The following is a 27,757-nucleotide window of genomic DNA, read 5'->3' as shown; positions in this document are numbered from 1 at the left end:
TTTTACCCTGTGCTATACTGCTGAAGGCTGGGGAACAGACTGAAATGAAGGACAAGGGTGGGAGGAGTGCCGGACACAGTGCAGCACACAAGGCGGCTCACTGTAATCAGTCTAATGTAAAATCATATATATTCATGAGCATGACATTTTGTGGTTTAAAAAAAGACTTTTTGGTTGACATTGTTTTAATGCGGAAAAAACACTAGAGGATTTTCTGTTGTCATTTTCTGATATGTTTCTTTTAAATTTATGAAAAGATCAACCCATGAAATAAACAAAAAAATATGTCCCAAAGATTTTAATGATTTTAAAGTATCTAACCCCTGAGCTATATTTGACCAAAAGCCGTATTTGAATCTGAGCTATATTTGACCCTGAGCTTTATTTTAACCTTAACCATATTTGACCCTGAGCAATATTTGACCATGAGCCATATTTGACCCTCAGCCATATTTAACCATGAGTCATAATTGACTCTGAGTCATATTCAACCCTAAGCCATATTTGACCCTCAGCCATATTTGACCCTCAGCCTTATTTGATCATGAGCCATATTTGATCATGAGCCTTATTTGACCCAGAGCAATATTTGATCCTCAGCTATATTTGACCCTGACCACATTTGACCCTGAGCCATATTTGACAATTTAGCCAATGTTGATCCTGAGCTATATTTTACCATGATACATATTTGACCCTGAACTATTTTTCACCCTTAACCATATTTTACTCGACGCTTTATATACCCTGACCAATATTTGACCATGAGCTCTATTTGACCTTGAGCTATTTTTTCACTGTGCCATATTTTACCCTGAGTCATATTTCCTACGAGCCATATTTAACTCTGAGCTATATTTGACCCTTATCAGTACTTTAAGGATAACAATGCCAGACAGTCGGTGCACCACTGAACCTGTGTACGAGGCACAGGTCACTGAAGTGCATGATTGTTGTTACAACAGCTGTCATGTTTGAACATGAGTCATATTTGATCATGAGTCATATTAGTTGTAACAGATTAATGGTCGTCTAATAAAGCTGGTTTTTGTTACAGGGTAGAGTTCGATTGATCAAGCTGCTGCTATCAAATGGTGCTGACTGCCATATGAAAGATAACGAAGGCCAGACCGCTGTGCACCTGTGTACGAGACACAAGTCACCCAAGTGCATGACTCTGTTGCTACGGCAGCTTTCGCCGGGGGAGATTGACGATCAGGATAGAAACAAGGTACGGCATGAGATCGTCTTAGTTAGCAAAAATGTAAATTGCACTGGGCATAACATCTTCAATGTGGCTCTGACATAGATTGTTGCTTTAAATTTACAATGAAAAAGAATGTATCCGTTGCATTTTGTTTGCATTTTTTCAGAGGACAGCATTACACTGGGCTGCATCCTATGGTAATTTAGAACATGTGAAAATGCTGATCAAACAGGTTTGTGAGAAACACTAGGCAATCTATGTCTGCATGTGTTTGACCCTTTCCCGCTTAGAAGCAAAGTGAAATTTGATTTGTGCAACCAGCATTAAACCAGAACAGCCTGCGAGTAATTGGCAGAGTATGTTCAGTTATAATGTTGCTTGTTGCTAAGTATCTAAGGGCTGGAACTGAAAGCTTTAAAATGTGAACATTGCTATGTGCAATGAGCATAAAACCAGAACGGCCTGCATGTAACTGGCAGTCTGCTAAGTTTTAATGCTGTTTGTTGCTCATAAGTATCTAAGAACTGCAAAAGAAAGCTTTAAAATGTAAATCTAGTCAGAAAGGTCTTCAAGTAAATTGAACAGCACTCTGTGAAAAGGGGGTTTAATGCATGTGCGTAAAGTGCTGTCACAGATTAGCCTGTGCAGTCAGCACAGGCTAATCAGTGTCAACACTTTCCGCCTTCACTAGATTTTAGCTAAGAAGAGACTTTCTTTAAAATTAAGGCCACAACAAATTGAAGATTTGTTCTATGGATTTTTGCTTCCCAAAAATGAGCGAGCGAGCGAAACAAAAATAAATTTATTTTTATTATATGTTTTGTTAAATATCAGACGAAAAACAAAACATACTTATAATGTCTATGTAAATTGATATATGTTGTCAAATAAATGCATGCTATCTGCAAAATACCAGTACGACATCATTTAGTAGTAATAATGGAGTTTAAGCCCATATCAAATGTTTGTAAAGATCAATAAAAAAATCTCCAATAGCTGTTCTGCTTACTCACACCAGGTAGTGATTACTTAAATTTTACATGGTACACTGTAGTTTTCATTAACAAAGTTATATAAGAAGCTCAGTTTTCTGTCAATGATGGTTTAATAACATGAAACAATAAATAATAGTTACAATAAATATCAAGCATAAGCAGTGATTTTTCTTCGCGTCATACTTTACTGCCTGTGCCTTATTGATTGTGGATAAAGTGCGATAAACCATGAAATTGGTAAAATTGAATCATTATTATTATGATTATAAATAACAGTATACCAACTATTAATACGTGCATGTTTAATTGTGTTCTAAAATTTAAGTTATAAAGTGTTAGGGCATTAATCTGCTGTATGATCAAATCAATAAAGCAATTGAGTTTATTTTAAAAAGTTTGACTTATTTTTTTATAAATTTTGGCAATACTATTTTGAAAAAAAGTTACTTTTGATGCTCCCGGTAGGGTGGCATATAGCAGTTGAACTGTCCGTCAGTCAGTCAGTCAGTCTGTCCGTCCGTCCAAAAACTTTAATGGCCATAACTTTTGCAATATTGAATATAGCACCTTGATATTTGGCATGCATGTGTATCTCAAAGAGCTGAACATTTTGAATGGTGAAAGGTGAAGGTCATGGTCATCATTCAAGGTCAAATGTCAAATATATTGCGTATGTCTGTCCGATCGTCCGAATACTTTAACATTTGCCATAACTTGTTCAATATTCAAGATAGCAACTTAATAATTTGCATGCATGTGTATGTCATGAAGCTGCACATTTTGAGTAGTGAAAGGTGATGGTCAAAGTCATCCTTCAAGGTCAAATGTCAAATATATGGCGTCTGTCCGTCTGTCCGAAAACTTTAACATTGGCCATCATTTTTTCAATATTGAAAATAGCAACTTGATATTTGGCATGCATGTGTATCTAATGGAGCTGCACATTTTGAAAGGTGCAAGGTCAAGGTCATCCTTCAAGGTCAAAGGTCACATATATGGCATCTGTCCGTTCATCCGAAAACTTTAACTTTCGCCATACCTTTTTTATGCCCCTTAAAGATGGCACATAGATTTTGAATGTCCATCAGTCTGTTTGTCAGTCAGTCTGTCTGTTCATCTGTCAGTCTGTCTGTCCGTTCGTCCGTCCGAAATCTTTAACATTTCCCATAACTTTTGCAATATTGAAGATAGCAACTTGATATTTGGCATGCATGTGCATCTCATGGAGCTGCACATTTTGAGTGGTGAAAGGTTAAGGTCAAGGTCATCCTTCAAGATGAAAGGTCAATGTCAAAGGTCAAATTTTGCAATATTGAATATAGTAACTTGATATTTGGAATGCATGTGTTTCTCATGGAACTGCACATTTTGAGTGGTGAAAGGTCAAGGTCATCGTTCAAGGTCAAGGTCACAGGTCCATTTTTGCAATATTGAAGATAGCAACTCCATATTTGGCATGCATGCGTATCTCATGGAGCTGCACATTTCTAGTGGTGAAGGTCAAGGTCATCCTTCACGGTCAAAGGTAAAATATGTGGCTTCAAAGCGGCGCAGTAGGGGGCATTGTATTTCACGAACACAGTTCTTGATGCTATTGGGAAACATCTTTTTTTACATTTTGCAATTTTGACACAGCCTGTTAGAGGCTGTAATCAGCCTGTAAGAGGCTGTAATTTTGGGCAAAAAACCACTGATATAAAAAATCTCGAATGTGTATTACTTCTAAATATCATAGGTTATGGTATTGTACAATACTCGATGCATTGCTTGTGTCAGTTTAGCACTGTTGAAATTAGAAATGAGACGTTTCAGTTTTGTAAAGTAAATATATCATAACTTCCTAATGAAAGAAAAATAAGAAGATGGTATTAAAAGTTTTGTATTTAAATAAAAAAATTAATCAAATCCCAGTAAAGTTGTTTATGCCAGAAAGTTTTTTCACTTTCTTACCTATGTTAGATAAGTGGCTGGTACACTTTATATTATACTCGACATTTTTTGTCCAGTTCAACGGCGACACTCATTTTCATGTTATTTTTTTATGTTTTAACTTAATCAATACCAACAAGTTTATTGCAGATTTTTACCAATGGTACGCGACATTTCACATTCTGATGTAGATGTTGTTGAACTATTAAACATGAAAAAATACTGAAATAATCTGTGAGGCAATGACTTATTGCCACGGAGGAAAATTAACATTCCCATTTTTGTCTTTGGTCGACATGACAGCTGCAATTTTTTGTTACCATAAACCAATCTTATAACGCAAAGCGTTATAACAGTCTATGACGAAAAATACGTAGGCTAAATTAAACTTAATCATTAAATAAATAGGTGCGCAGCAAATTGGTTGATGCGGGCGCAAAATAAAAATAAACATCTTTTTATTTCGTTTTAAGATTTTTAGGTTTGGGAAATCCGTCGAACATTTAATATATTTGTTGAAGCCAAAAATATAATAAAAAGGAATGTGTCGTCCCTGTCCACACAGGCTAATCTGGGACTACACTTAATGCACATGCATTAAACCCCGTGTTAACAGAGCACCGCCAATTATATTTTCTAAGGGACTACAATCGCATCAAAGTGGGTATCTGAGTGGTAAAGGGCTTATAATTGTGTATCGGATTGGTTAAATGAGTTGATAATGTGAGAATATGATGTCAACTTAGTTAAAATGGAGCAGAATTGATACTTCAGAAAATATACTAATTGAACAGGTAAACAATATACCCGTTTAATGTTGTGTTTTATACGCAGTCATGTTTTGGGCACATCCAATTGAAAATGAAAATGTGGATTAAAATACTAAGTTAAGCAATTTCATTAAAAGTAAATGTGCATGATGTGTATGATATTGAACAGTGGTCATGCTAATGTGTTCTGATCATAAATGTATGAATAATGTTCTTTCAAAAATAAATCCAGAGGAGTTTAGACAATCGTGATAAAAGATCAGTGAAAGACTCTTTATAAGGTTGCAGAACATTAGGTCTAACCCTTTTACCAATATGTTTTTATGGTAAATATTTTATAAATTTGTAACTATTTTATTATTTGTTTTTTTAAGTAAAATATGTTTAAAGTATTCAAGATAAATGCTCAAACATTTCTCTTTTTCATCTCAGGACTCCATCATAGGCATCCTGGACATTGAGGGAAAGACGCCACTCCACTGGGCAGCCAGTAGTCGAGATGCAGAGGCTGTCAACTGCGTCAGGCTCATTTTGGTAACTGTTACACATTTAGCTCATTTTGGTTACAGTGGCTGATTTTGGTAATTGTGGCTCGTTTTGGTATCTGTTGCTCATTTTGGTAACTGTGGTTATTTTGGTAACTAGCTAATTTTGGTAAAAGTAGCTCATTTTTGCAACTGTGGCTCATTTTGGTAACTGTGGCTTATTGTAATTTCTGTGTCTCATTTTGGTATCTGTGCCTCATTTTAGTAACTGTGGCTCATTTTGGTATCTGTGCCTTATTTTGGAACTGTGGCTTATTTTGGTAACTGTGGTTTATTTTTAATGATACTAATTGGGGACAAAACTTTCCGCCTGGACTAGACTTCAAACACAAAATTCCAAAAATACACGAAAGTGTCTTCTGTGATTATCCTGTGTGGACTGCACAGACTGATCTTGGATGGCACTTTACGCACATGCATTAAGCCCAGTTTTCTCAGAGTTAGGCTGAATTTTTTTTTTCCATATTTATACAAATAACTTCAATAAATTGAGCTTGTTTCTATTGAACCAGTTTTCCCAGATAAGTGCTCATACTATTTTTTGGTATTCTTTATTTCGCAGGACACAACCCCGAGTGTTATAAACTGGCAGGATTATGAGGGAAGGACTGCCCTACATTTAGTGGTCGCTGATGGTAACGAGGCCGTCGTTAAGGCACTGGCGAGTACAGTACCAACCTGAGCAAACAACATTTAAACCTTGTTTTAGGAAAACTCGACTGGAGACATGTGCCCAAAGTGTGATCCCGCAAAGGTACAACACTTTCCGCCTTGTCTGAAGCAACACATTACGCACATGCTTTAAGCCTAGTTTTCCCAGTATATGGCTCGCTTGTATAAATCGACTACCTGTATGTTTATTTGTCATTTATGCTTCAAATTATAAAATAATAAGTTACACTCAGCTATTCAATTGCCAAACCTATATGAAATAAACAGTCTTTAACGATAAATTAATATGATATGATCAACTGACAAATATCAGCAACATCTATGCCATTTGATCAAAATATTGATGTCATTTGGCAATGTTTATGCCCCCGGTAGGGTGGCATATAGCAGTTGAACTTTCAGTCAGTCAGTCAGTATGTCAGTCTGTCCATCTGTCCGAAAAAAAAAACACTTAAATATTGGCCATAACTTTTGCAATATTGAAGATAGCAACTTGATATTTGGCATGCATGTGTATCTCGTGAAACTAAACATTTTGAGTGGTGGAAGTTCAAGGTCAAGGTCATCCTTCAAGGTCAAAGGTAAAAAAAAAAGAAAAAAAAATATTTCAAAGAGGCGCAGTAGGGGGCATTGTGTTTCTGACGAACACATCTCTTGTTGAATATTTATAAGCTTGGCTGTTTTCGGAGAAAACCCGAGGTATTGTTATAACCAGCTCGTCGTGTCGTGTCTGTCGTCGTGTCCGCCGTCCGCGTCATGCTAAAACCTTAACATTTTGTCAAGGTTTTTAACATTGGCTCTAAAATCAAAGTGCTTCGCTGTTACATGTATGGTAATTGTTTGGTCAGAATAAATCTCCTGTAGGGGAAAATCCTGTTCAGGCTGTAAGTGAAGTCCCAGATTAGCCTGTGTATTGCCACAGAGATGCTCATTTTCATTTTTTGTAATTAATAAAACACAATAAACCCCAAAGAAACACAATAAACTCCAAAGAAACACAATTAACCCAAAAGAAACTTAATAAACCCCAAAGGTACCACAATAAACCCCCTAAATAACCAACAACTTACTCTGTTAGAGATTGCAAAACCAATTATTGTAAATGAGTTTCCATTTGGTAAAACGGGGCTTAATGCATGTGCATAAAGTGTTGTCCCAGATTAGCCTGTGCAGACCCCACATGCCAATCAGGGACAAGACACTTTCTGCATTAACTGGATTTTTGCCAAGTAAATTCCATAAAAGCAGATTGCAAAGGTTAATCTGGAACGATACTTCATGCACATAAGTAAAGCCCCGTTTTCTCAGAGCTTGGCTCAAGTATATTATCAAGTATTTTACTTTGAACAAAGTTGTCTTGTATTCCGTGACCAGGTCATTCAAAGATTGTATCCCTGCTGTTGGACAACAAGGCGGAGTTTTCGAGTTCAGACCAGAACGGGGCCACACCTTTACACTACGCAGCGCAAAACAACTTTGACGTGAGTGGTTAACTTATGTATCTGAGTTTTTTTTATCTCAACTGAGCACAACGTGCTCATGGTGAGCTTTTGTGATTGCTTTTAGTCCGTCGTGTGTCGTGAGCCGTCAACATTTGCCTTGTTTACTCTCTAGGGGCCACAAATGTAGTCCAATTTTCATGAAATTTGGTCAGAAGATTGGTCTCAATTATATCTTGGATGAGTTTGAAAATGGTTACGTTTGCTTGAAACACATGGCTGCCAAGGGGCGGGGCATTTTTCCTTATATGGCTATAGTAAAATCTTCTTTACACTCTAGAGGCCACATTTATTGCCTGATCTTCATGAAACTTGGCCAGAAGATACATCCCAATAATATCTTGGACGAATTTGAAAATGATGCCGGTTGGTTGAAAAACATGGCCGCCAGGGGGCGGGGCATTTTTCCTTATATGGCTGTAGTAAAACATTGTTAACACTCTAGAAGCCACATTTATTTTCCGATCTTCATGAAACTTGCTCAGAAGATTTTTCCCAATTATATCTTGGATATATTTAAAAAATGGTACCCTTTGCTTGAAAAACATGGCTGCCAAGGGGCGGGGCATTTTTCCTTATATGGCTATATATGGCTATAGTAAAATCTTGTTAACACTCTAGGTGCCACATTTATTGTCTGATCTTCATGAAACTTGGTTAGAAGATGCATCCCAATAATATCTTGGAGGAGTTCGAAAGTGATGCCCTTTGGTTTAAAAACATGGCCGCCAGGGGGCGGGGCTATTTTCCTTATATGGCTATATATGGTAATAGTAAAATCTTCTTAACACTCTAGAGGTCACATTTATTGTCCAATCTTCATGAAACTTGGTCAGAAGATTCATCCCAATTATATCTTGGACGGGTTCAAAAATGATGCCCTTTGGTTGAAAAAACATGGCCGCCAGGAGGCGGGCATTTATCCTTATATAGCTATAGTATAACCTTGTTAACACTCTAGAGGCCACATTAATGGTCCAATAGTCATGAAATATGGTCAGAAGAATTGTCTTATTGATATCTTGGATGAGTTCGAAAATGGTTACGTTTGCTTAAAAAACATGGCTGCCAAGGGGCGGGGCATTTTTCCTTATATGGCTATATATGGCTATAGTAAAATCTTGTTAACACTCTAGAAGCCACATTTATTGTCTGATCTTCATAAAACTTGGTAAGAAGATTAATCCCAATAATATTTTGGACGAGTTCGAAAATGATGCCAGTTGTTTGAAAAACATGGCCGCCAGGGCGCGGGGCATTTTACCTTATATGGCTGTAGTAAAACCTTGTAAACACTCTAGAGGCCACATTTATTTTCCGATCTTCATGAAACTTGCTCAGAAGATTCGTCCCACTGATAACTTGGATGAGTTCACAAATGGTAACCTTTGCTTGAAAAACATGGCTGCCAAGGGACAGGACATTTTTTCTCGTGTGGCTATATATGGCTATAGTAAAATCTTGTTAACGCTTTAGAGGCCACATTTATTGTCCAATCTTAATGAAACTTGGTCAGAAGATTCATCCCAATAATACCTTGAATGATTTCAATATGATGCCGGTTGGTTGAAAAACATGACCGCCAGGGGGGGCCATTTTTCCTTATATGGCTACAGTCAATCTTGTGGATGCGACCACTTAAATTAAGCGACCTTTGTCTTATGTGACCGTTTTGAAATCCCACGGAGCTTTTTCGCTATATAATGATATTGTATTAAGCGATTTTTGTCTAACGCGACCAGCGAACGCTGATTTTTGTGTATTTTGATGTCCGAATCTTGAATTAAGCGACCACTAGGAGGTAAAAGTGGTGAATCTATTGATCTTTCAGGGACAAATCCGTGTTAATTGTTTATCTAAGCCGATAAGATGTTCTGTTACACCTCTGCTTTGTTTTCACACCAACCATTATGATTATGCTTTGTCTCGTTGACCAGTTCTGACAGGTATTGTTGTAGACTGCGTATCAATTTATTTAGTTGAATAATATAGGAACGTATTACGCACAGTCTACAGCTTAAATAGTTACTATGTGAAACGTTAAGAGACAACGCCGATTATTCTCGAGTATAGATAACAGGTGCAGAAACAATGCACTGTACGCGACAAACATTTCCTGAGAAGTGCGGAAAATAAACAATTAATCGGCAACATCTGTCGAAATCCGTACATTACCAATTTGTAATTATGCTAATAAGAAGATATTTGTTAGCCAATCACATTGTAATTTATTTAATAAATTTCCAAATCAAGTCTGTTTATTTGTTTTCAATTGACGTGTTTTAATTTGTTCAGCTCATTATGTATCATGATCGAGTCAGAGATCCTTAAGCGTACATGCAGAAATTAAAATGTCAAAACTAAAAGTATTAACGTTGAACGAGAAAATTCGAGTTTTGAAATTGTCAAAGAGTAAAAGTGCACGTAAAATCGCAGATGAGTTTTGAGCCGGTAAAACTCAAATTCAGAACGTTCTTAAGCGTAAAGCCGAGGTGCTTAAAGACGTGGAAAATAATGTGTCAGGTGAAAAAAACGCGCGAGGTGCACGAGGAACGAGGACATTAATGATCTTGTGTTAACATGGTTTAAGGATGCAACAACAAGGAGAATGCCTGTGTCACACCCTCTCATTTGTGCTCAGGCCCTTAGATTTGCATCCGACTAAGGAATTGAGACGTTTCAAGGCTTCCACTGGCTGATTAGCTTCGTTTCTCAGCACATTTTTAGCCAAATTCTTTGTTGTTTTTGCAAATAAATATGTACACACAATTCATTTATAATAAATGATAATTTATAATAAGTGAAAAAATAAAACACATAAGTAAAATATTGTTTATGTATTGTGTTTATATTCATTTTATTGTAAAAGTTAAAATTATTGTGGACAAAAGAGATTATCCTTCATATAGATTAAAATTGAGGGTAAGCATTCTTCCAGAATGGCCTTTTTTATTTAAAGACCATTTTATTAAGAAACCACTTTTGAATAATCCCTTGAGTGGTCTCGTAATACAAGATTGACTGTATAGTAAAGCCTTGTTAACACTCTAGAGGCCACATTTATTGTCCAATCTTGATGAAATATGGTCAGAAGATTTTTCTTAATGATATCTTGGATGAGTTCCAAAATGGTTACGTTTGCATAAAAAACATGGCCGGCAAGGGGCGGGGCATTTTTCCTTATAAGGCTATAGTAAAATCTTGTTAACACTATAGAGGCCACATTTATAGTCCGATCTTTATGAAACTTGGTCAGAAGATTCATCCTAATAATAGCTTCAAGAAGTTTAAATATGATGCGGGTTGGTTGAAAACATGGCCACCACAGGTGCGGGGCTATTTTCCTCATATGGCTATAGTAAAACCTTGTTAACACTCTAGAGGTCACATTTATTTTCCGATCATCATGAAACTTGGTCAAAAGATTTGTCCCAATGATATCTTGGATGAGTTCGGAAATGGTTTTGGTTCCTTGAAAAACATGGCCACATGGGGCGGGGCATTTTTCCTTATATGGCTATATATGGCTATAGTAAAACCTTGTTAACACTCTAGAGGCCACATTTAGTGTGCAATCTTCGTGAAATTTAGTCAGAAGATTAGTCTCAATAATATCTTGTATGAGTTGGAAAATAATTATGTTTGCTTGAAAAAATGGCTTCCAAGGGGCGGGGCATTTTTCCTTATATGGCTATAGTAAAGTCTTGTTAACACTCTAGAGGCCACATTTATTTTCCGATCTTTGTGAAACTTAGTCAGTAGATTCATCCTGATAATATGTTGGACGAGTTCAAAAATGATGCCGGTTGGTTGAAAAACATGGCTGCCAGGGGGCGGGGCATATTTCCTTATATGGCTATAGCAGGGATCATATTTTCCCGCAACATCAATTAGTCTGGATTTAAATGGGGAAAAAGTGTCCGAAAATTTATATCCGAAATCATGACAAATAACGTAAACATATATACCATTGATTTTGCCATTCATGAAGGTGGTATAATAAATGTACAAGTTTAATTGCGTTTGGCATTTTTTTTAAACGGAACATACGAGTTTTCTCAATTGATTTTATGATTTTTTTCTCTTTTATTGTTGTTTCGTGGGCTGTTGTATCTGACTTATTTTCATCGTTGTCAATATTATTTATCTGTGTAAGTCTATACCGATGTTTTAAATCGTTGTCGACTCGATAATAGCTTACATACATGCACTGAACCTAACAAATGTCTGTGCGTAGGTTGGATATTGGCAACAACAAAACCAAATAGTTGAGAAATAATTCGTGTACGTTATAGTTTGTTGTCAAATAACCCACGGCGGATAGTTAAGATGCGTAGGGATCAAATCACGAGTGCGAAGCATGAGTGATTTGAAACCACGCATCTAAACTTCCGGTCGTGAGTTATTCAACAACAAACAATAAAGTACACAATTATTTTGATTCTAACACGATTTTTACGAAAGATTTATACAATGTATATTATTTTTCTTGTGTACTATTTTATGTGAAGTTCCGCCCATAAAAATAACTTTCGGCTGTTCTGTCAATCAGATCCGCAACTTTCATTTATTTATTGCCGGGTTATTACGCTGGTGGAAAATGTATCGGCATGTTTTGTTTAGTTACAGCGCGTGTTTTCAGTGTATAAGGTCCGCCCACAATAATATGAATTATTGCAGAATATCCGATTTTCTTCTTTGTTTGTATGAAAGTTTACTGTATCATGCATGAAATGCACACTTTCCACGAGGATTATGAACAATGAAGTTTTCATCTATAAAGTAACTGTCAACGATTTTATCATGGACGAATTCACATTACGGACCGATTAGTGTGCTAGGTATAAGCCAGTGAAATTATCGATTGATATTGACAGGGGGTTATTCACGCATTACTAAAACACGACCGCGCGAATTTTCGCTGCTTGGGGTCATACTCTGATACTAGTCGGCTGACACGCAATAAACTGGTCCTGACCGGTTTAGGGACTGCAGTGAATGGTTTATCACACCTAATCGAGATAAGAATGTAATTAGGGTATGTTAGCATGTGCACTGTGTAATCGATTTCATGACATGGGAATTTTTGCACACAGAATCGGACCGACTGTTTGGGATTTTCAATCCGTCTTTCATGACCCCAATCGGTCTAGGACCGACAAAACCGAAAAAAATATGATCCCTGGGCTATAGTAAAATCTTGTTAACACTCTAGAGGCCACATTTATTTCCCGATCTTTGTGAAAGGCTGAAAGTGTTGTCTCTGATTAGCCTGTGCAGACTGCTTTATTAAGTCAACAAGTCTAGTCTAGGCTAAAAGTGTCATCCCTGATTAGCCTGTGCAGACTGCTTTATTAAGTCAACAAGTCTAGTCTAGGCAGAAAGTGTTGTCCCTGATTAGCTTGTGCAGACTGTTTTATTAAGTCACAGGTCTAGTCTAGGCAGAAAGTGTCATCCCTGATTAGCCTGTGCAGACTGCTTTATTAAGTCAACAAGTCTAGTCTAGGCTGAAAGTGTTGTCCCTGATTAGCTTGTGCAGACTGCTTTATTAAGTATACAAGTCTAGTCTAGGCAGAAAGTGTCATCCCTGATGAGCTTGTGCAGACTGCTTTATTAAGTCTACAAGTCTAGTTTAGGCTGAAAGTGTCATCCCTGATTAGCTTGTGCAGACTGCTTTATTAAGTCAACAAGTCTAGTCTAGGCTGAAAGTGTCATCCGTGATTAGCTTGTGCAGACTGCTTTATTAAGTCAACAAGTATAGTCTAGGCTGAAAGTGTCATCCCTGATAAGCCTGTGCAGACTGCTTTATTAAGTCAACAAGACTAGTCTAGGCTGAAAGTGTCATCCCTGATTAGCCTGTGCAGACTGCTTTATTAAGTCAACAAGTCTAGTCTAGGCTGAAAGTGTTGTCACTAAGTAGCCTGTGCAGACTGCTTTATTAAGTCAACAAGTCTAGTCAGAAAGTGTTGTCACTAAGTAGCCTGTGCAGACTGCTTTATTTAGTCAACATGTCTAGTCTAGGCTGAAAGTGTTTTCACTAAGTAGCCTGTGCAGACTGCTTTATTTAGTCAACATGTCTAGTCTAGGCTGAAAGTGTCATCCCTGATTAGCTTGTGTAGACTGCTTTATTAAGTCAACAAGTCTAGTCTAGGCTGAAAGTGTTGTCTCTGATTAGCTTGTGCAGACTGCTTTATTAAGTCAACAAGTCTAGTCTAGACTGAAAGGGTTGTCTCTGATTAGCTTGTGCAGACTGCTTTATTAAGTCAACAAGTCTAGTCTAGGCTGAAAGTGTCATCCCTGATTAGCTTGTGCAGACTGCTTTATTAAGTCAACAAGTCTAGTCTAGGCTGAAAGTGTCATCCCTGATTAGCTTGTGCAGACTGCTTTATTAAGTCAACAAGTCTAGTCTAGGCTGAAAGTGTCATCCCTGATTAGCTTGTGTAGACTGCTTTATTAAGTCAACAAGTCTAGTCTAGGCAGAAAGTGTTGTCTCTGATTAGCCTGTGCAGACTGCTTTATTAAGTCAACAAGTGTAGTCTAGGCTGAAAGTGTCATCCCTGATTAGCCTGTGCAGACTGCTTTATTAAGTCAACAAGTCTAGTCTAGACTGAAAGTGTCATCCCTGATTAGCCTGTGCAGACTGCTTTATTAAGTCAACAAGTCTAGTCTAGACTGAAAGTTTCATCCCTGATTAGCCTGTACAGACTGCTTTATTAAGTCAACAAGTCTAGTCTAGGCTGAAAGTGTTGTCTCTGATTAGCCTGTGCAGACTGCTTCATTAAGTCAACAAGTCTAGTCTAGGCTGAAAGGGTTGTCTCTGATTAGCTTGTGCAGACTGCTTTATTAAGTCAAGTCTAGTCTAGGCTGAAAGTGTTGTCTCTGATTAGCTTGTGCAGACTGCTTTATTAAGTCAACAAGTCTAGTCTAGGCTGAAAGTGTCATCCCTGATTAGCTTGTGCAGACTGCTTTATTAAGTCAACAAGTCTAGCCTAGGCAGAAAGTGTCATCCCTGATTAGCCTGTGCAGACTGCTTTATTAAGTCAACAAGGCTAGTCTAGGCAGAAATTGTCATCCCTGATTAGCCTGTACAGACTGCTTTATTAAGTCAACAAGTCTTGTCTAGGCTGAAAGTGTTGTCTCTGATTAACCTGTGCAGACTGCTTTATTAAGTCAACATGTCTAGTCTAGGCTGAAAGTGTTGTCCCTGATTAGCCTGTGCAGACTGCTTTATGAAGTCAACAAGTCTAGTCTAGGCTTAAAGTGTCATCCCTGGTTAGCCTTTGCAGACTGCTTTATGAAGTCAACAAGTCTAGTCTAGACTGACAGTGTCATCCCTGATTAGCTTGTGCAGACTGCTTTATGAAGTCAACAAGTCTAGTCTAGGCTGAAAGTGTTGTCTCTGATTAGCCTGTGCAGACTGCTTTATTAAGTCAAGTCTAGTCTAGGCTGAAAGTGTTGTCTCTGATTAGCCTGTTTAAACTGTACGGGCTAATCTTGGACAACACTTAACGCACGTGTATTAAGCTCCTGATTACTCGTTCAGGAAACTGTGGAAGTGTTCCTGTCAAGGGCAAAACCTTTACTTGGGTATTGGTGGCTGTCATTTTGGCAAAATGTATACTGTCTGAGAATGGGAACAAGGCTAAATAACGCTCCAAATCTGACAAAACAATCACTGAATAACTTATAGCTTTAGTTAAGTTAACAACCATATCCCATTCAGGACATGGTGGAAATGTTCATTTTCCAATCTTAAAATGTTGTCCCTGATTAGCCTATGGGGACTGCACAGGGTAATCTGGGATGACACTTTAAACACAAGCATTAAGCCCCAATTTTCTCATTCAGGAGACAGTGGAGGTATTCCTGTCTCGCGCCAACGTGACAGACGAAGCAGACGTGGAGGGCAGGACGGCGTTCATGTGGGCAGCGGGCAAGGGGGCTGACCAGGTGTTGGAGACCTTCCTCAAACACAACGTGGACATACAACAGGTCGACAAGAACGGTGGCACAGGTATGCCCTTGACATTTTCACATGTGGTCTTTATATATGACATGTGGTCTGGATGATTCACATTATTTTGTCCTTGACATTTTATGACATTTCTCAAACACAACGTGGACATACAGCATGTCTACAAGAACCAGGGGTTCTGAAATATGCTGTCCGAGTTGTCCGAGTAGTCAATTTACCCTTCCGGGCAAGCAGTTTTTGAAAGCTGGCTTGTCCGGGGACAAGTAAAATTTTCGTGGTAAAATTTGTTTCGAGAACGAAACTTCAATATTTTTCGAAAATAAAAAACGAAGTTTATATAAATAGCTTATGATTAATCTGCGGACACGCACACTTTTTTAACTGGAGGTATGTTATTTTCCGATAATAATTATTTAATGTGGTAAACCAGTCCACGAGTATATATAGTAACAGCCAATCACGCATAAGAAAACAATTTTAATCAGGTCCCTGTTTTAATAGAGAAACCAGCACACATGTGTATAGCAACAGCCAATCACGCATAAGAATTTTAAGAATTTTAAGATAACACTTTTCGTACATTGCAAATGGCCGCATACATGTTCTAACGACCTGCATTCGATTTTTATATAATAAAACCACTTCAACGTCTAGCCATGACTCTAATCAGACCAATGATAAAATCAGTTCGGCGTCGGAAAAGAAGAGAAAAGCCAAGTATGAATATGATAAACACACGACGCCAAGCGGAAACGAGAATTTTTTGAGTCTTGGCTAATTGATTTTCCTTGGCTTGAAACGTTGCCGATGTGTGTAAATGTAAACTTCGCAAGGAGTTTCCTTTATTAGCGGATAATTATATACTTATAATTAACGGAGATTATTTTATTTCAAGTGAATTGTCTAGTCATGTTGAGATTATTAACTATCCGAGATGTTACATGTATCATGTAAGTCGAACTTGTTGACGCTCTCAAATATTAAGCTACTTTTTATATTGGTAATATTTGGAGTTCCAAAGAATTTAGCCTACATAAAAAGTATCTCTGAATTCTTTGCGCGTCTTATAAATAAGACTAGTATCATGTGTGACTTAAACGTGATCTTATTATATGCACATCTTGCTTGTATTTTTTGTTCAATTTTCTAGTTAACTATGTTTATAATTTAAAATAGAAGTTAACAAAAGTGTATGCTTGTATTATTTGCTTAATTAGTAATGATATTTTCCTTTATCTATCTTAAAAGTACGGACAAGTACTTCTTTGGTATGGACAAGGGAATTTGTGGGTCCAACTTGTCCGTGGACAATTAGACTCTTAAAATATTTCAGAACCCCTGCAAGAACGGCGGCACAGGTATGGCCTTGACATTTCACATGATGACCTTGACATTTCATGTATGTCCTTGACATTTTATGTGTGGCCTTGACATTTCTCATGATGACCTTGACATTTGACATGTGGGTCCTTGAAATTTCACGTGTGGAACCAAGTCATCTTTCAATAAGACCAGAACAAAATAATAATAAAATAAGACCAGAACAATAGTAATAATCGCTCTGGGAAAACTGAACTAAATGTGTAAAGTTTCGTCCAAGATTATCTTGTGCTGACTGCATGGGGACGACACTTAAATGTTACATTGATAGTTCACATGATGGCCTTGACAATTTGTAAAACACTCATAAGGATTATAGACAGGCATGTCAAATCTGACCACAGTATTGAAAAATATAATTCTTATTTGAGTTGCAAACGTATTAGTCAGAATGGTAGAAATTGAAAAAAAAATCTTGCTTTATCCTTTTTTTTACTTTTAACAACTATTTGTTGGTCTGATAGTTGGCTTTTTAGTGCTCTCATGGTCCAGGTTGTTGTTTTCCCCCGCCATCTGCGGAGGGATATTGTTTTGGCGTTGTCCGTCCGTCCGTCTTTCTGTCCGTCCGGAGCCATATCTTGGAAGTGCTTTGACGGATTTCATTGAAACTTGGTATGAGTATATATGGATACTAGGATGATGCACGCCAAATGGCATTGTACACCATCTGATAATAACAGAGTCATGGCCCTTTGTATCTTAAAAAAATGCTATTTTGAGTGTCAAATATAACACTTTTGTGTCCAGAAGCATATTGGCGGGGATATCAATTCAACGAATTGGCTTGTTGTTTTTGTACTTGGAGGGTGTAAAACCTCACCTTTTTATTGGGGAAAAAAATAGCAGAATATCACGGATTTTGGGTTGTATTTGAGCGCCTTGTTCGCTGTTTGGGGGAAAATATCAACAACTATGAACAACATTCACACTTAAGTTTTATTGTTCAATGTACTAATTTTATTTTAATATTTATATATTTTAAAATCATCAATTTCACTAACATGCTACTACAGTACAGAGTGACATACATTATACAGCAGAATATGAATAAGAATCTGGTTATAATCAGATAAACTTACATATAAATGAAACCATGTTTGTCTTTACCCATTTACAATGATGATCATTTTTAGAGCTACTACAATATATCAGTATATATCGCAAGATGCAATCCGCATATTGTATTTTGATATGATCTGCTTTTACATGTCATACTGTAAAATTTAAGATGAAGCTTATGGAAATTGGAAAAAAACACACAATTAATTACATAATAAAAAATGTAAATTGATGTTATTATAAACAGAAGGAATAATGATCAAATTTTTTTTTTAAGTAACAGCATTCTGATAAGTGACACGACCGGCTTTTAAACATCCACAATTCTCTTTCGGTTTATTATTCTTCTTGTTGGCTTTTATAATAGTTCTCAAAATGGCAGACGAAACGAACACCGAGTTTATTCTCCATTGTTGACAGACACAAGCATTTTAATAACCCCTATTATTTATAATATGTCCGTCTCGAATTCGATTTGATTTCTCATTGTTCAGAGATTTGATTTTTTTTTCTCCATTCTAAGCAATCTTGGAATAATGACCTATGAAACACGTATGGGTAGCAACGTAACATCCTATATGTCTGACTACATTCTTGAACCAAAAGTTAAGTCATTATGAGTGTTGAATTCATTAGATATTACAAATGTAGTTGTTTTTAATTGCTAAATATAAAGACAATTATGGGGGAAAAGCCATGACAGAGGAGAGAAATACCTTTAGAAAATAGGGAATACATACTGCAGCTCTCAATGAAGGACAAAAATGATGAATGGAACATTATAACTAAAATGACAAGGTTCACAAAAAAACAAAAATGGCCCGTTGATAATGGCTTTGAATCGTTTGGTTAAACTGTATAGTTTTGAAAAACTATCCCTAAAACGCTATTTATATTGCTATTCTTTTTGTCATTGCTACCAAATCAATTACGCTGCATGGTTTATTCCATTATTTTACAAAAAGGGGGAGATCAGACGCACCTTTACAAAAAAGATATTGGAACTGATTAGAACATTGTCCTTAGGTATTCAATGCATGCAGAAAGACATTCTAGAAATATTGTTTAAATACTATGAGTATATTTTCCATAGCATGTAGATTTATAAAAAAAGAAACACAGTTTCCCATTTTATTTTTTAAATAGGCAAAAATTAAAGAACTGTACTGTTTATATAAAATCATATGAAGTTAATGTTATGATAGCATGTTGACAAAGCAATATAAATTATAAATGTATAGATTGCAGTCATTTTCTTGTATTTAGTGATAGGTTTTTGTTATTTTACAGAGTTGTTTGCAAAACGCGTATAAATTTTATAGAGCACAGCAGAAATGCCAAAACTGGGAACGAGCACAATAACTCATATCATTTTATGACGCGATACGCAAGTTGTAAATTTCTTATTTGTCAAGAAAAAAAGCCTTAATATATTTACTAGAACATAAACATTTTATTACAACCATGTTTTTAAATTTAATTTGACTGCATTATCACGGATCTGTAATAGGTCTAGTTAAAAAATCCTGTAGAACCTATTATTTTTCATTAAGGATTTTCTCAAGGAATATTCTAACATGATCGTTTACTCTTTGAGCGGCCAGTATGGAATGTATGAGTAGATGAATGACATCACGCGCTAAGTTTAGACTCTGCCCACTGGTTGGCAAAATATGGTGTTTTCATATAAGCACGTACATGTATAGAAAAAGTTGACATTATCATAATTTATATACACAATTATTCAATACATTTAGTATATGTTTACTCATTGATGTCTGCATAAAGCGTTAGTGTACAAGAAAATGCACAAACGATAATAGTGTCATTACTAATTACTTTAATTGAGTAAGAAACAGGTATAAAATACAATCTTCATTCTAGGTATTATTGTTGTTTTCAGTTGACTCATTTTAGCAATCAATTTTGTAGAAGAAAAACCCTCAGAAATCTAACTATTTTCAGAATAAATTAAAGTGAATGTCCTTAAACAAATGAGATGAAAACAAACAACAAATATATATTGATGAATTCCAGGCACACACAATTTATCTAAATGGAATGGTTTTTGTCTGGAAAAACTAGCACTGGTGACACATTTTTTGATTAATTGAATGTCTAACCTAAATTTCCTGCGTTCAGCGCATGATAATCATTGTATAGTCATAAATCTTTTTTAAAGAAGTTTCTTGCCAAGCAAATGGGATTATGTCAACAGAACTTTTAAACCCACTGACTGCGCACTGACCTTGATAACCTGCAAGATGTAATGTCTTGCATTTACAGAGATGCCACAATTGCAGCCGGAATGCTGACGTTTGTCAAATAGGTAGTTCAATATGTTGGAATGTAAATTAGGAACAATAAGGAACAACAACCTGCTATATTATATACCAGAGCACAGAATGCAATATAATACTAATTTTTATATATGATAACACAGCCTGCACATATAAACGCTCTGACAAATATAAAGGGTCGCCTTGGCGTAGTGGATATGGTGTCTGCCTAGCGACCGAGAGTTCACCGGTTCGATCCCCATCGTAGGAGCGTTCTTAAGATCTTTTCAATACATACCAAGTACTGCTTCTAGGGCCATGAAACGGACACAAGAGCGTTTGAAATAAGCCTTACGCTTACTATATATGCGGTCGAGCTAAAATAAATAGGTTTAGACTAAACTAAATATAAAAAGGTACACACAAAAAGATTTTTTTTGACAGTGTCAAACTGCTGTAGCTGCTTAACATATCTAAACTTTATCAAATAGTTTCACACTGTTAAATCAGGTTCTTTATAGCAAAATCCTGTATTGCAGCATTTTTCATATTGGTCATGCTGATTGAACATTTATTCAATTAGGTCTACTTGCATAAAATATCAAAATTTCATTGGATATTAATTCAGATCGAAACCTTTGTTAGACAGCAATGCTGAAATGTAATTAAATATCACAAAAGAAATTTTTTTCAGCGCAGAAAACAAAACCATTCATGATGCTTCAAATTCAAGGATTATTTTTTTTCAGTAATCTTTAATAATTTTTTAATTTATGTTAACAGAAATGACAGCCTATATAATATTATAGATTCAAAATATTTATGTTATGTAAATTACAGAAATTATATTCTGAACTCAAATTTGTCTAGCAGTTCTAGGCACCTTGTTAAGTAAAAAAGAAATATAAAACAATTGTAATAGATGCAACAATATAATATATTCTATAATAGTTCTTATGATCCCAGAAAGTCTTTATATTCTTTCAACTAATGGCATTATTTGTTTACAAAATAAATGCATCTGTAATATTACTAACATTGTTGTAGTATTATAACACATGTAGTATTATAACACAAACATATTTTAATGCACAACATAATTCCATGGCAATAAATAATCTGAATCATCAATCAGGATACATGTAGAGTTATGCTATTGCACTTTGAACACCAGGATACTGTTGTTGCAAAGTCCCACAAGGATGGACGCAGTGTGTCTGTTGTAGCAGACTGACCGTGGGGCCACCATTTCATCCTCCTGTGTAGCAAGAATAGCCAGCTTCTTTCTGCCCTCATCGTCCACCTGTATGATAGTGTCTGACCGGCCTCCGCATACCAGCACCTGGCCTGCAGGTGTCACGTGTACATCAAATGGTTCTTGTAGTGCAGGGTCAGTGAAGGTGGCCAGGACTGAACCATCCCTGGCCAGGGTGATAAGCTTGTGCTGGGTTTTGTTAGTGATGTACAACTTGTCCCCTGTGGGACTCACAGCACACCTATTTACTGCAACACAGAGTAACATCAAGATATTGAATTATAAGTATAGTAGTCAATAAAAAATCTTATTAAAACTGTATTAATAATGGTAAAGAACAGATACTATATAATAATTATTATTATTAAAGTTTTGTTCCAGTGTTTTGTTTTCTCTTTATGTTGACCTGTTTATATTTGACTTGTGTTTGTGCTTTAAGATTTGAAGTCTTTCACCAAAGCATGGAAGGAAACAATACTTAATAATGTGTGTTAGTTGGTGTAACTACATGCAGTTATAATAAATTTACCAAACATGTACACATGATTAAACATTCATTGACACACATTGAAATATTTTACATGACTATCACACAAAATAATAACTATAGATATGGTTGTTATTGAAATTGAAAAAAATTGTTTCATCAATAGTAGTTGATAAAATTATAAGTTAACACCTTTTATTGAAAATTTAAATTACAAAAACAACAATGAAAAGCTCAGGTTACAAATAGAAAAAAGAAGGAATGTGGTGTCTACTGTGAAACCAATATGATTCAACCGACATTTGTGTAGTTGCCGTTCAATCACAAATTAAAATAAATTTTATTGATTAATTGTATCACACACATCTCACAAAGTGTTATTGTATGATTAATGTTTTTTTGTAATTTAATAATTTATTAGAATAAAAAACAGGTTACAAATAGTGAAATTAAAAAGAAATGCAGAATCTACTAAAAAATCAATATGATTCAACAGAAATAAATTTGTGTAGTTTAATTCCGTTCATGCAGTCACAAAATTAAATGTTTTACCAAGTTTTTATTCCCAAAGTCTTATATAATTATCAGACTTAAAAAACAACACAGTTTTTAAGATCCAACGAATAGCCCTGATTTAATTTATCCATGAAATTTAATATCATTAAAATAAATTTAATTCACATACATTTCTAGACATGGCATACAGGGAATGTCTAGATAAAAAAAATATTAACTTTTCTTTTATACCTAATGATAAAATATGACATATCTGCAGTGAAACAACAGCAGTATAAATAAACAAATGGTTCTTTTCACCGGTGAAAAGAACAACTTTTCGTAACTCCTCTTTCTATTTTTAGATTATCATAACTAAATTTAAGTATATTTTCTATGATCACGGGTGAATTAAAATCGACATTCCACCGAATCCTACAAATTGTCTTCTTATTTTATGTTTTTCACCGTTTATTTAAATTGTAAAAGAGTTTAACTGGAGAATTTCGGTGGTATAAGGATGTCATTTTGTCACATTTATGATGTCATGTTATGTTTTGAAACGTATTGAGGCACGCCACGGGAGAAACTCCGAGAAAGGGTAACTTTTTAGCGAAAGAGAAACAGCTGTTAATTATTTTCTTGAAAAAGGGGCATTAAAGAAACAGAAAAGTTGTTTATGTAAGTGTAAGATCGTTTGTTATTTCACTCGTGATCATAGAAAAATAATAATTTCACTCGTGGCTGCCCCACTCGTGAAATATATTTTGTATGATCACTTGTGAAATAACAAACGATATTACACTGACATAAACAAATATCCTCTATGTATTCTTAACTGCAGCTGAATTAATACATTGATTGTACATTATAACCTATTTGTTTGGCGTATTCCTAATCATATCCATATTAATCCACTCTGAGTCTTACCTGTATATGGACCTGATTTATCCTCGAACATCTTGCTGACTTTTTTCCCACTCAGCGTGTACTTGTAGAGTGCTGTCTGATCAGTAATATACAGGTCTTCCTTGTGGCAGGCAATACCGAAACATGCATGTTTTAACTGAAGCTTCCTTCCTGTCACCAGCTTCCTGTTGTTGACTGTAATGAACTGGACCTCAATTCTCAAAGTCACAGCCACTTCACTGGGTGTGATCTGACACATAGCATATGGCAATATTGTCACACTACAGTGACTCACCACCTCCAGGTACTGCTGGTCAAGCAGCTTGATTGTTTTATTATCACTGTCTGCTACCAGGACCTGTCCTTCTGAGAGGACACAGATGGCACGGAAATCGCATACCTCTAAATCACTTGGTATTGTTACATTATGTTCAGACTTGCCCTTCACAGTGAACACTTTGTTTGGATTCTCTTGTACCATCAATGTCTGGGCACTGTGTTCAATCTTTCCAAGATCTGACAGTTTGGACAAGTACTGTACAATATCAATGTTAGGCAGGAATGTTATTGAAACTTTATTCCCAAGAGAGTTCTTCTTTAAAAAGGTTTCACAATGCTGTATTTTGTCCTTGCATTTCCTGGTGGCTATAAAGGATAGTTCCAGCTTGCTTTTATCACTTATGTCCTGAATGGCATCTCGAAGTTGTTTCAATTCATCCTGAAGACTGATATATTTGTCAATATCATCTTTGCGAGAGGCTTGCAGTTTTGTCAGCGTATCTTTCATTTCATGCAGTGTCTTCTGTTCAATCGTGTCTAAAGCTGCATTTATTTTTCGCCGAGTTTCATGTATCTTTTGTAACTGCTCATCAAATGAATTGTGCACATACTGAAGGCTAGCCTCTTGGTTGCATTGAAGTTTTCTCATTTCTTCTAGAATTGTTTGGATAGAATCTGACAGTTTTTTAAGGTCTGTGGACTGGATTTTTACTATGTCCGATATAAGAGTTACCTTTGGACAGTGTCTGAAAGTAAAGGGGAAAAACACTTTAAATTATATAAAATACTAAAAAACCTCTTCTTTGAAAGCTTTTATCATGGGAAAATTCTTTGGTAAAGTCAGAATGAGATGCATATATTACATGCATACAAATGGTATAATCAAAAATATTCATTTATATAAATCTAAAACATAAGTATTCATTTCATCAGGCAGTTTACTGGATATAAAACCAATAACTCAATTACAAAGCCTAAAATTGGAGTCTTCTTTCTATTATAATTATCGTACATGAAATAATGAATTTCTTATTGAAATATTTGTTTTTCATTGATATAATACAATTATTTTTTCAGCTTGCAAATAAGTTTGAAAACCCTACATTTGTTTTGGATGTTTTTTTCTATTCTTTAAGTAAAATATACCTGTGATTAAGGAATGCACAATTTGTGCAGCACAGCTCACTGTGTTCATCGCAAAACATTTTTACGTTTTCTTCTTTATGGACATCACATTTCAGAAGGAAATCTTCCACCTTCTTGGCCACTGGCCATTTCTTCATGTGTTCCCTTCCAAAGGTGGCATGATTTGTAAACAACTGGCTGTGCAGGTTAATACAATTCCCACAGTAAAACTCCAAACATGATTCACAGTAGAAATCAGCCATTTTATCCAGTTTTTTGCCTTGACAGGCCGAGCACAAGAAGTCTTGGAAAATGTCAGATTCCTTGACAAGAGTCGATTGTGAAAAGGTTGCCATTTTACTGAATGAAATTTACAAACACAGACACTAGATCTTTTCACCTTCAATGTTTTGGTATTTGTTTTAATGCTGGTTGACTTAATTTTAGAGCTGAACAAAAACACCCATCTAGCTATGGTCCATAGTCTGTTAACATCTCACACTACCACTATCAAACAAAGATAAAACTCCAGTCTGTTTAAAGGTTAAAACTTCAATAAACAAGGTAACTATGTAATCTCTAGGGTAAGATAAAACCATATCATAAAACCCGAGTTTACAGTTGGTTTATTTAAGCATGTAAAATTAAAAATTTCAACTTAAGGCTGGGTTTAATCAATAAAGCAACGAGACTATTTGGTTTAAATCATGATAACATGGGTATACACAGGACACATTTTTAACAGACGATCACTTGAATTCCATGTTAAGCCTCCAATCTGGCTTAAATTAATGTTCCTTTCACACAGGAATAACCAATTTTCTGACACATTTATTAAATAAATGAAGACACTTAGGATCAGAGGAACATTAACAATGTGACATGCCAAATAACAAACTTTAAGGCATGCGTTTTTTGAGACAAAGAGTTTTTCAGTGTTTACGCAATACAGGAAAACCAGGTTACCCCTAGGGTGTGGCCAATTATAAACCCGAGGGCATGATGTTAACCAACTTGGTAGAGGACTACCATATAATGTTAACACACACAAAATTAAACCACTGATCCTTCTTGCAGTTTCATAGAAGAAGAATATTAAAGATATTCACTATATCAGTTGATATGCTCCTGATAAAATTTAAATGTAAAAAAGGCCAATAACTCTATTAGGAGGGCATAGGCCAATGATTACTCACCTTAAGACCCGAAGAAAGTGAACTGTTTTGAGAAGCGTTTGTGATGTTTGTGTCATAAATGTGGCTTCTGGCCTTGCTTTTGATCCAGACCAATCTTTGCACTTGGCTGAGATGTTGTTAGAACAAATGTTTTGATAAAGTTTCATACTGACTGGGCAAAATGTGTGACTGTTATGGAACCAAACCATTGTTAAACTCAGCTAAAATAGCATTTGATTAAATGTTCTGAGCAAATTTCATGAAGATTGGACACAAAATGTGACTGTCACAGTGATCACATTAGGTTTCACTATACCTCCTTCTTCGCCATGTTTTTCAATGGACCTTTCCTGCATATACCATACATGCAAATACTGTCTTGTCAAATAGCATACTTCTTGTACATTGGGGGTAAATACAAGTATCAAACAATCAAAACTCAAAGTCCTTAGACACATTTAAAATGCATCAATTATGCAATTACTTTTTCTGCAAAGGCAAAGTAAAAATTGTACTTTTTAATTAACAGTTTTAAGAGTATATTCAAAAGGATGTACCTTTATATTTAATACCTTCCATGTAAAAATGGAATAAATTATGATTGTCATTATTCATCATCAACCAATCCTCCTCCTAATCATCATTATCATTATCTTCTTCTTGATCAATATATTCTTCAGAATAAACTTACATCAACAAAGTTTTTGTTGGCAATGTTATACTATATTTTATAGGCAGCATTAATAATATTAAGATGACTGGATTGAGCAAAGTAATGCAATAATATGAAGAGATTGTACTTCGATGCTGTATTGGTATTTTTTCATAAGCAAAGCCATTCATGATTGTATTCTTTGTTTAACGAGAATTTAAGTTGGAGATTTGCCATATTTGAGGAGGGATTAAAGATAAAAATACACTTTTAATACGAAATTTATTTTTTATCCTTAGTGCAAATATATTTGTATATTAAAATACGATTTGTTAACCTAAAAAAACCACATACATAGTTTCTTTGACTTTAAGAAAAAATGAATTTATATAATGTATTTAGTTAACCAATTTGGCAATATCTACAAACACATGTTTAATTCTTTCCTGTCCTACTGTTAAGAGAAAAAAAATGATATAAAAGCATTTTGATGATGTTAAAATACATTACATACTAAGAAATACTGATTTTGTTTTGGAAATAATAATATTAAACAGGGAACATGTTCATATCTAATTTAAGCTAAAACATGTTTTACACAGCTACTAATCGTGTCCTTACAATTTACATAAATTATTCAAATGAACAGATTGGGAAATATGAAAAAGATCATCAATCAACTTATTCAAGCTTGACGGTCAAAAGGGACACTATTGAATTTGCAATTGAACTTTTGCCAAACAAAAGTCACATACCCAGTCAGGTCATTTTTACAGCAAAAATGATATTATCAAATATTATGAACATTTTATAGAAGGAAATCCAGCTAAAAACTTGGATAATAAGATAACACTAGGTCAATTATTGGATGGTAGGATAACAATAAGACAATTATTGGATGATGAGATAACAAAAGGTCAATATTGGGATGATAGGATAACCAAAGGTTAATTATTGAATGATAGAATAACAAAAGGTCAATATTTTGATGATATGATAACGGGACGATTGAACTTAACCGGTACGTAAAACAGAATGGAAAAGCGTATAATTTTATCTTTGCTTAGCGC

The 27,757-nt window shown here is 35.4% G+C and overlaps 2 protein-coding genes and 1 long non-coding RNA gene across 5 annotated transcripts in view; all 3 read right to left on the bottom strand.

Moving 5' to 3' along the window:
- LOC127848194 (uncharacterized) overlaps positions 1–27,757 on the bottom strand; it is a 124,634-nt gene that overhangs the window by 29,609 nt on the left and 67,268 nt on the right. Inside the window, exon 4 of one of the 3 annotated variants that reach the window (XR_008034402.1) lies at positions 20,410–20,946. The exons of the other annotated variants lie outside the window; for them this stretch is intronic. The gene's annotated coding sequence lies outside the window, so the exon portion shown is untranslated. The remainder of the gene's footprint in view (positions 1–20,409; positions 20,947–27,757) is intronic. 3 annotated transcript variants of the gene reach the window in all.
- Positions 17,895–27,757, bottom strand: part of LOC127848207 (uncharacterized) — a 70,369-nt gene continuing 60,506 nt past the window's right edge. Inside the window, exon 2 of the long non-coding RNA XR_008034415.1 lies at positions 17,895–18,572. This is a non-coding gene — a long non-coding RNA (uncharacterized LOC127848207). The remainder of the gene's footprint in view (positions 18,573–27,757) is intronic.
- Positions 20,414–25,409, bottom strand: LOC127848195 (uncharacterized). Its single transcript, XM_052380515.1, has 3 exons — positions 24,882–25,409; positions 23,478–24,481; positions 20,414–21,813 (listed from the first exon to the last, which is right to left on the bottom strand). The coding sequence occupies exons 1-3, from the start codon at positions 25,214–25,216 to the stop codon at positions 21,464–21,466; spliced, it is 1,689 nt and encodes a 562-aa protein (XP_052236475.1). The 5' UTR covers positions 25,217–25,409; the 3' UTR covers positions 20,414–21,463.

The sequence above is a fragment of the Dreissena polymorpha genome, chromosome 10 (assembly GCF_020536995.1).
Source record: "Dreissena polymorpha isolate Duluth1 chromosome 10, UMN_Dpol_1.0, whole genome shotgun sequence".
Taxonomy (NCBI): domain Eukaryota; kingdom Metazoa; phylum Mollusca; class Bivalvia; order Myida; family Dreissenidae; genus Dreissena; species Dreissena polymorpha.
The sequence above is the reverse complement of the archived record's forward strand: the minus strand, read 5'-3'. Positions and strand labels throughout refer to the sequence as shown.

What these genes read in the sequence shown, in the direction of transcription:
- LOC127848195 (XM_052380515.1), bottom strand. Translation starts at nt 25,216, where the DNA reads ATGGCAACCTTTTCACAATCGACTCTTGTCAAGGAATCTGACATTTTC. An exon ending in TGTGCATTCCTTAATCACAG is followed by an intron (nt 24,482 to 24,881) that starts GTATATTTTACT and finishes CTTTACTTTCAG; the next exon opens with ACACTGTCCAAAGGTAACTC. An exon ending in TAAATCAGGTCCATATACAG is followed by an intron (nt 21,814 to 23,477) that starts GTAAGACTCAGA and finishes TCTGTGTTGCAG; the next exon opens with TAAATAGGTGTGCTGTGAGT.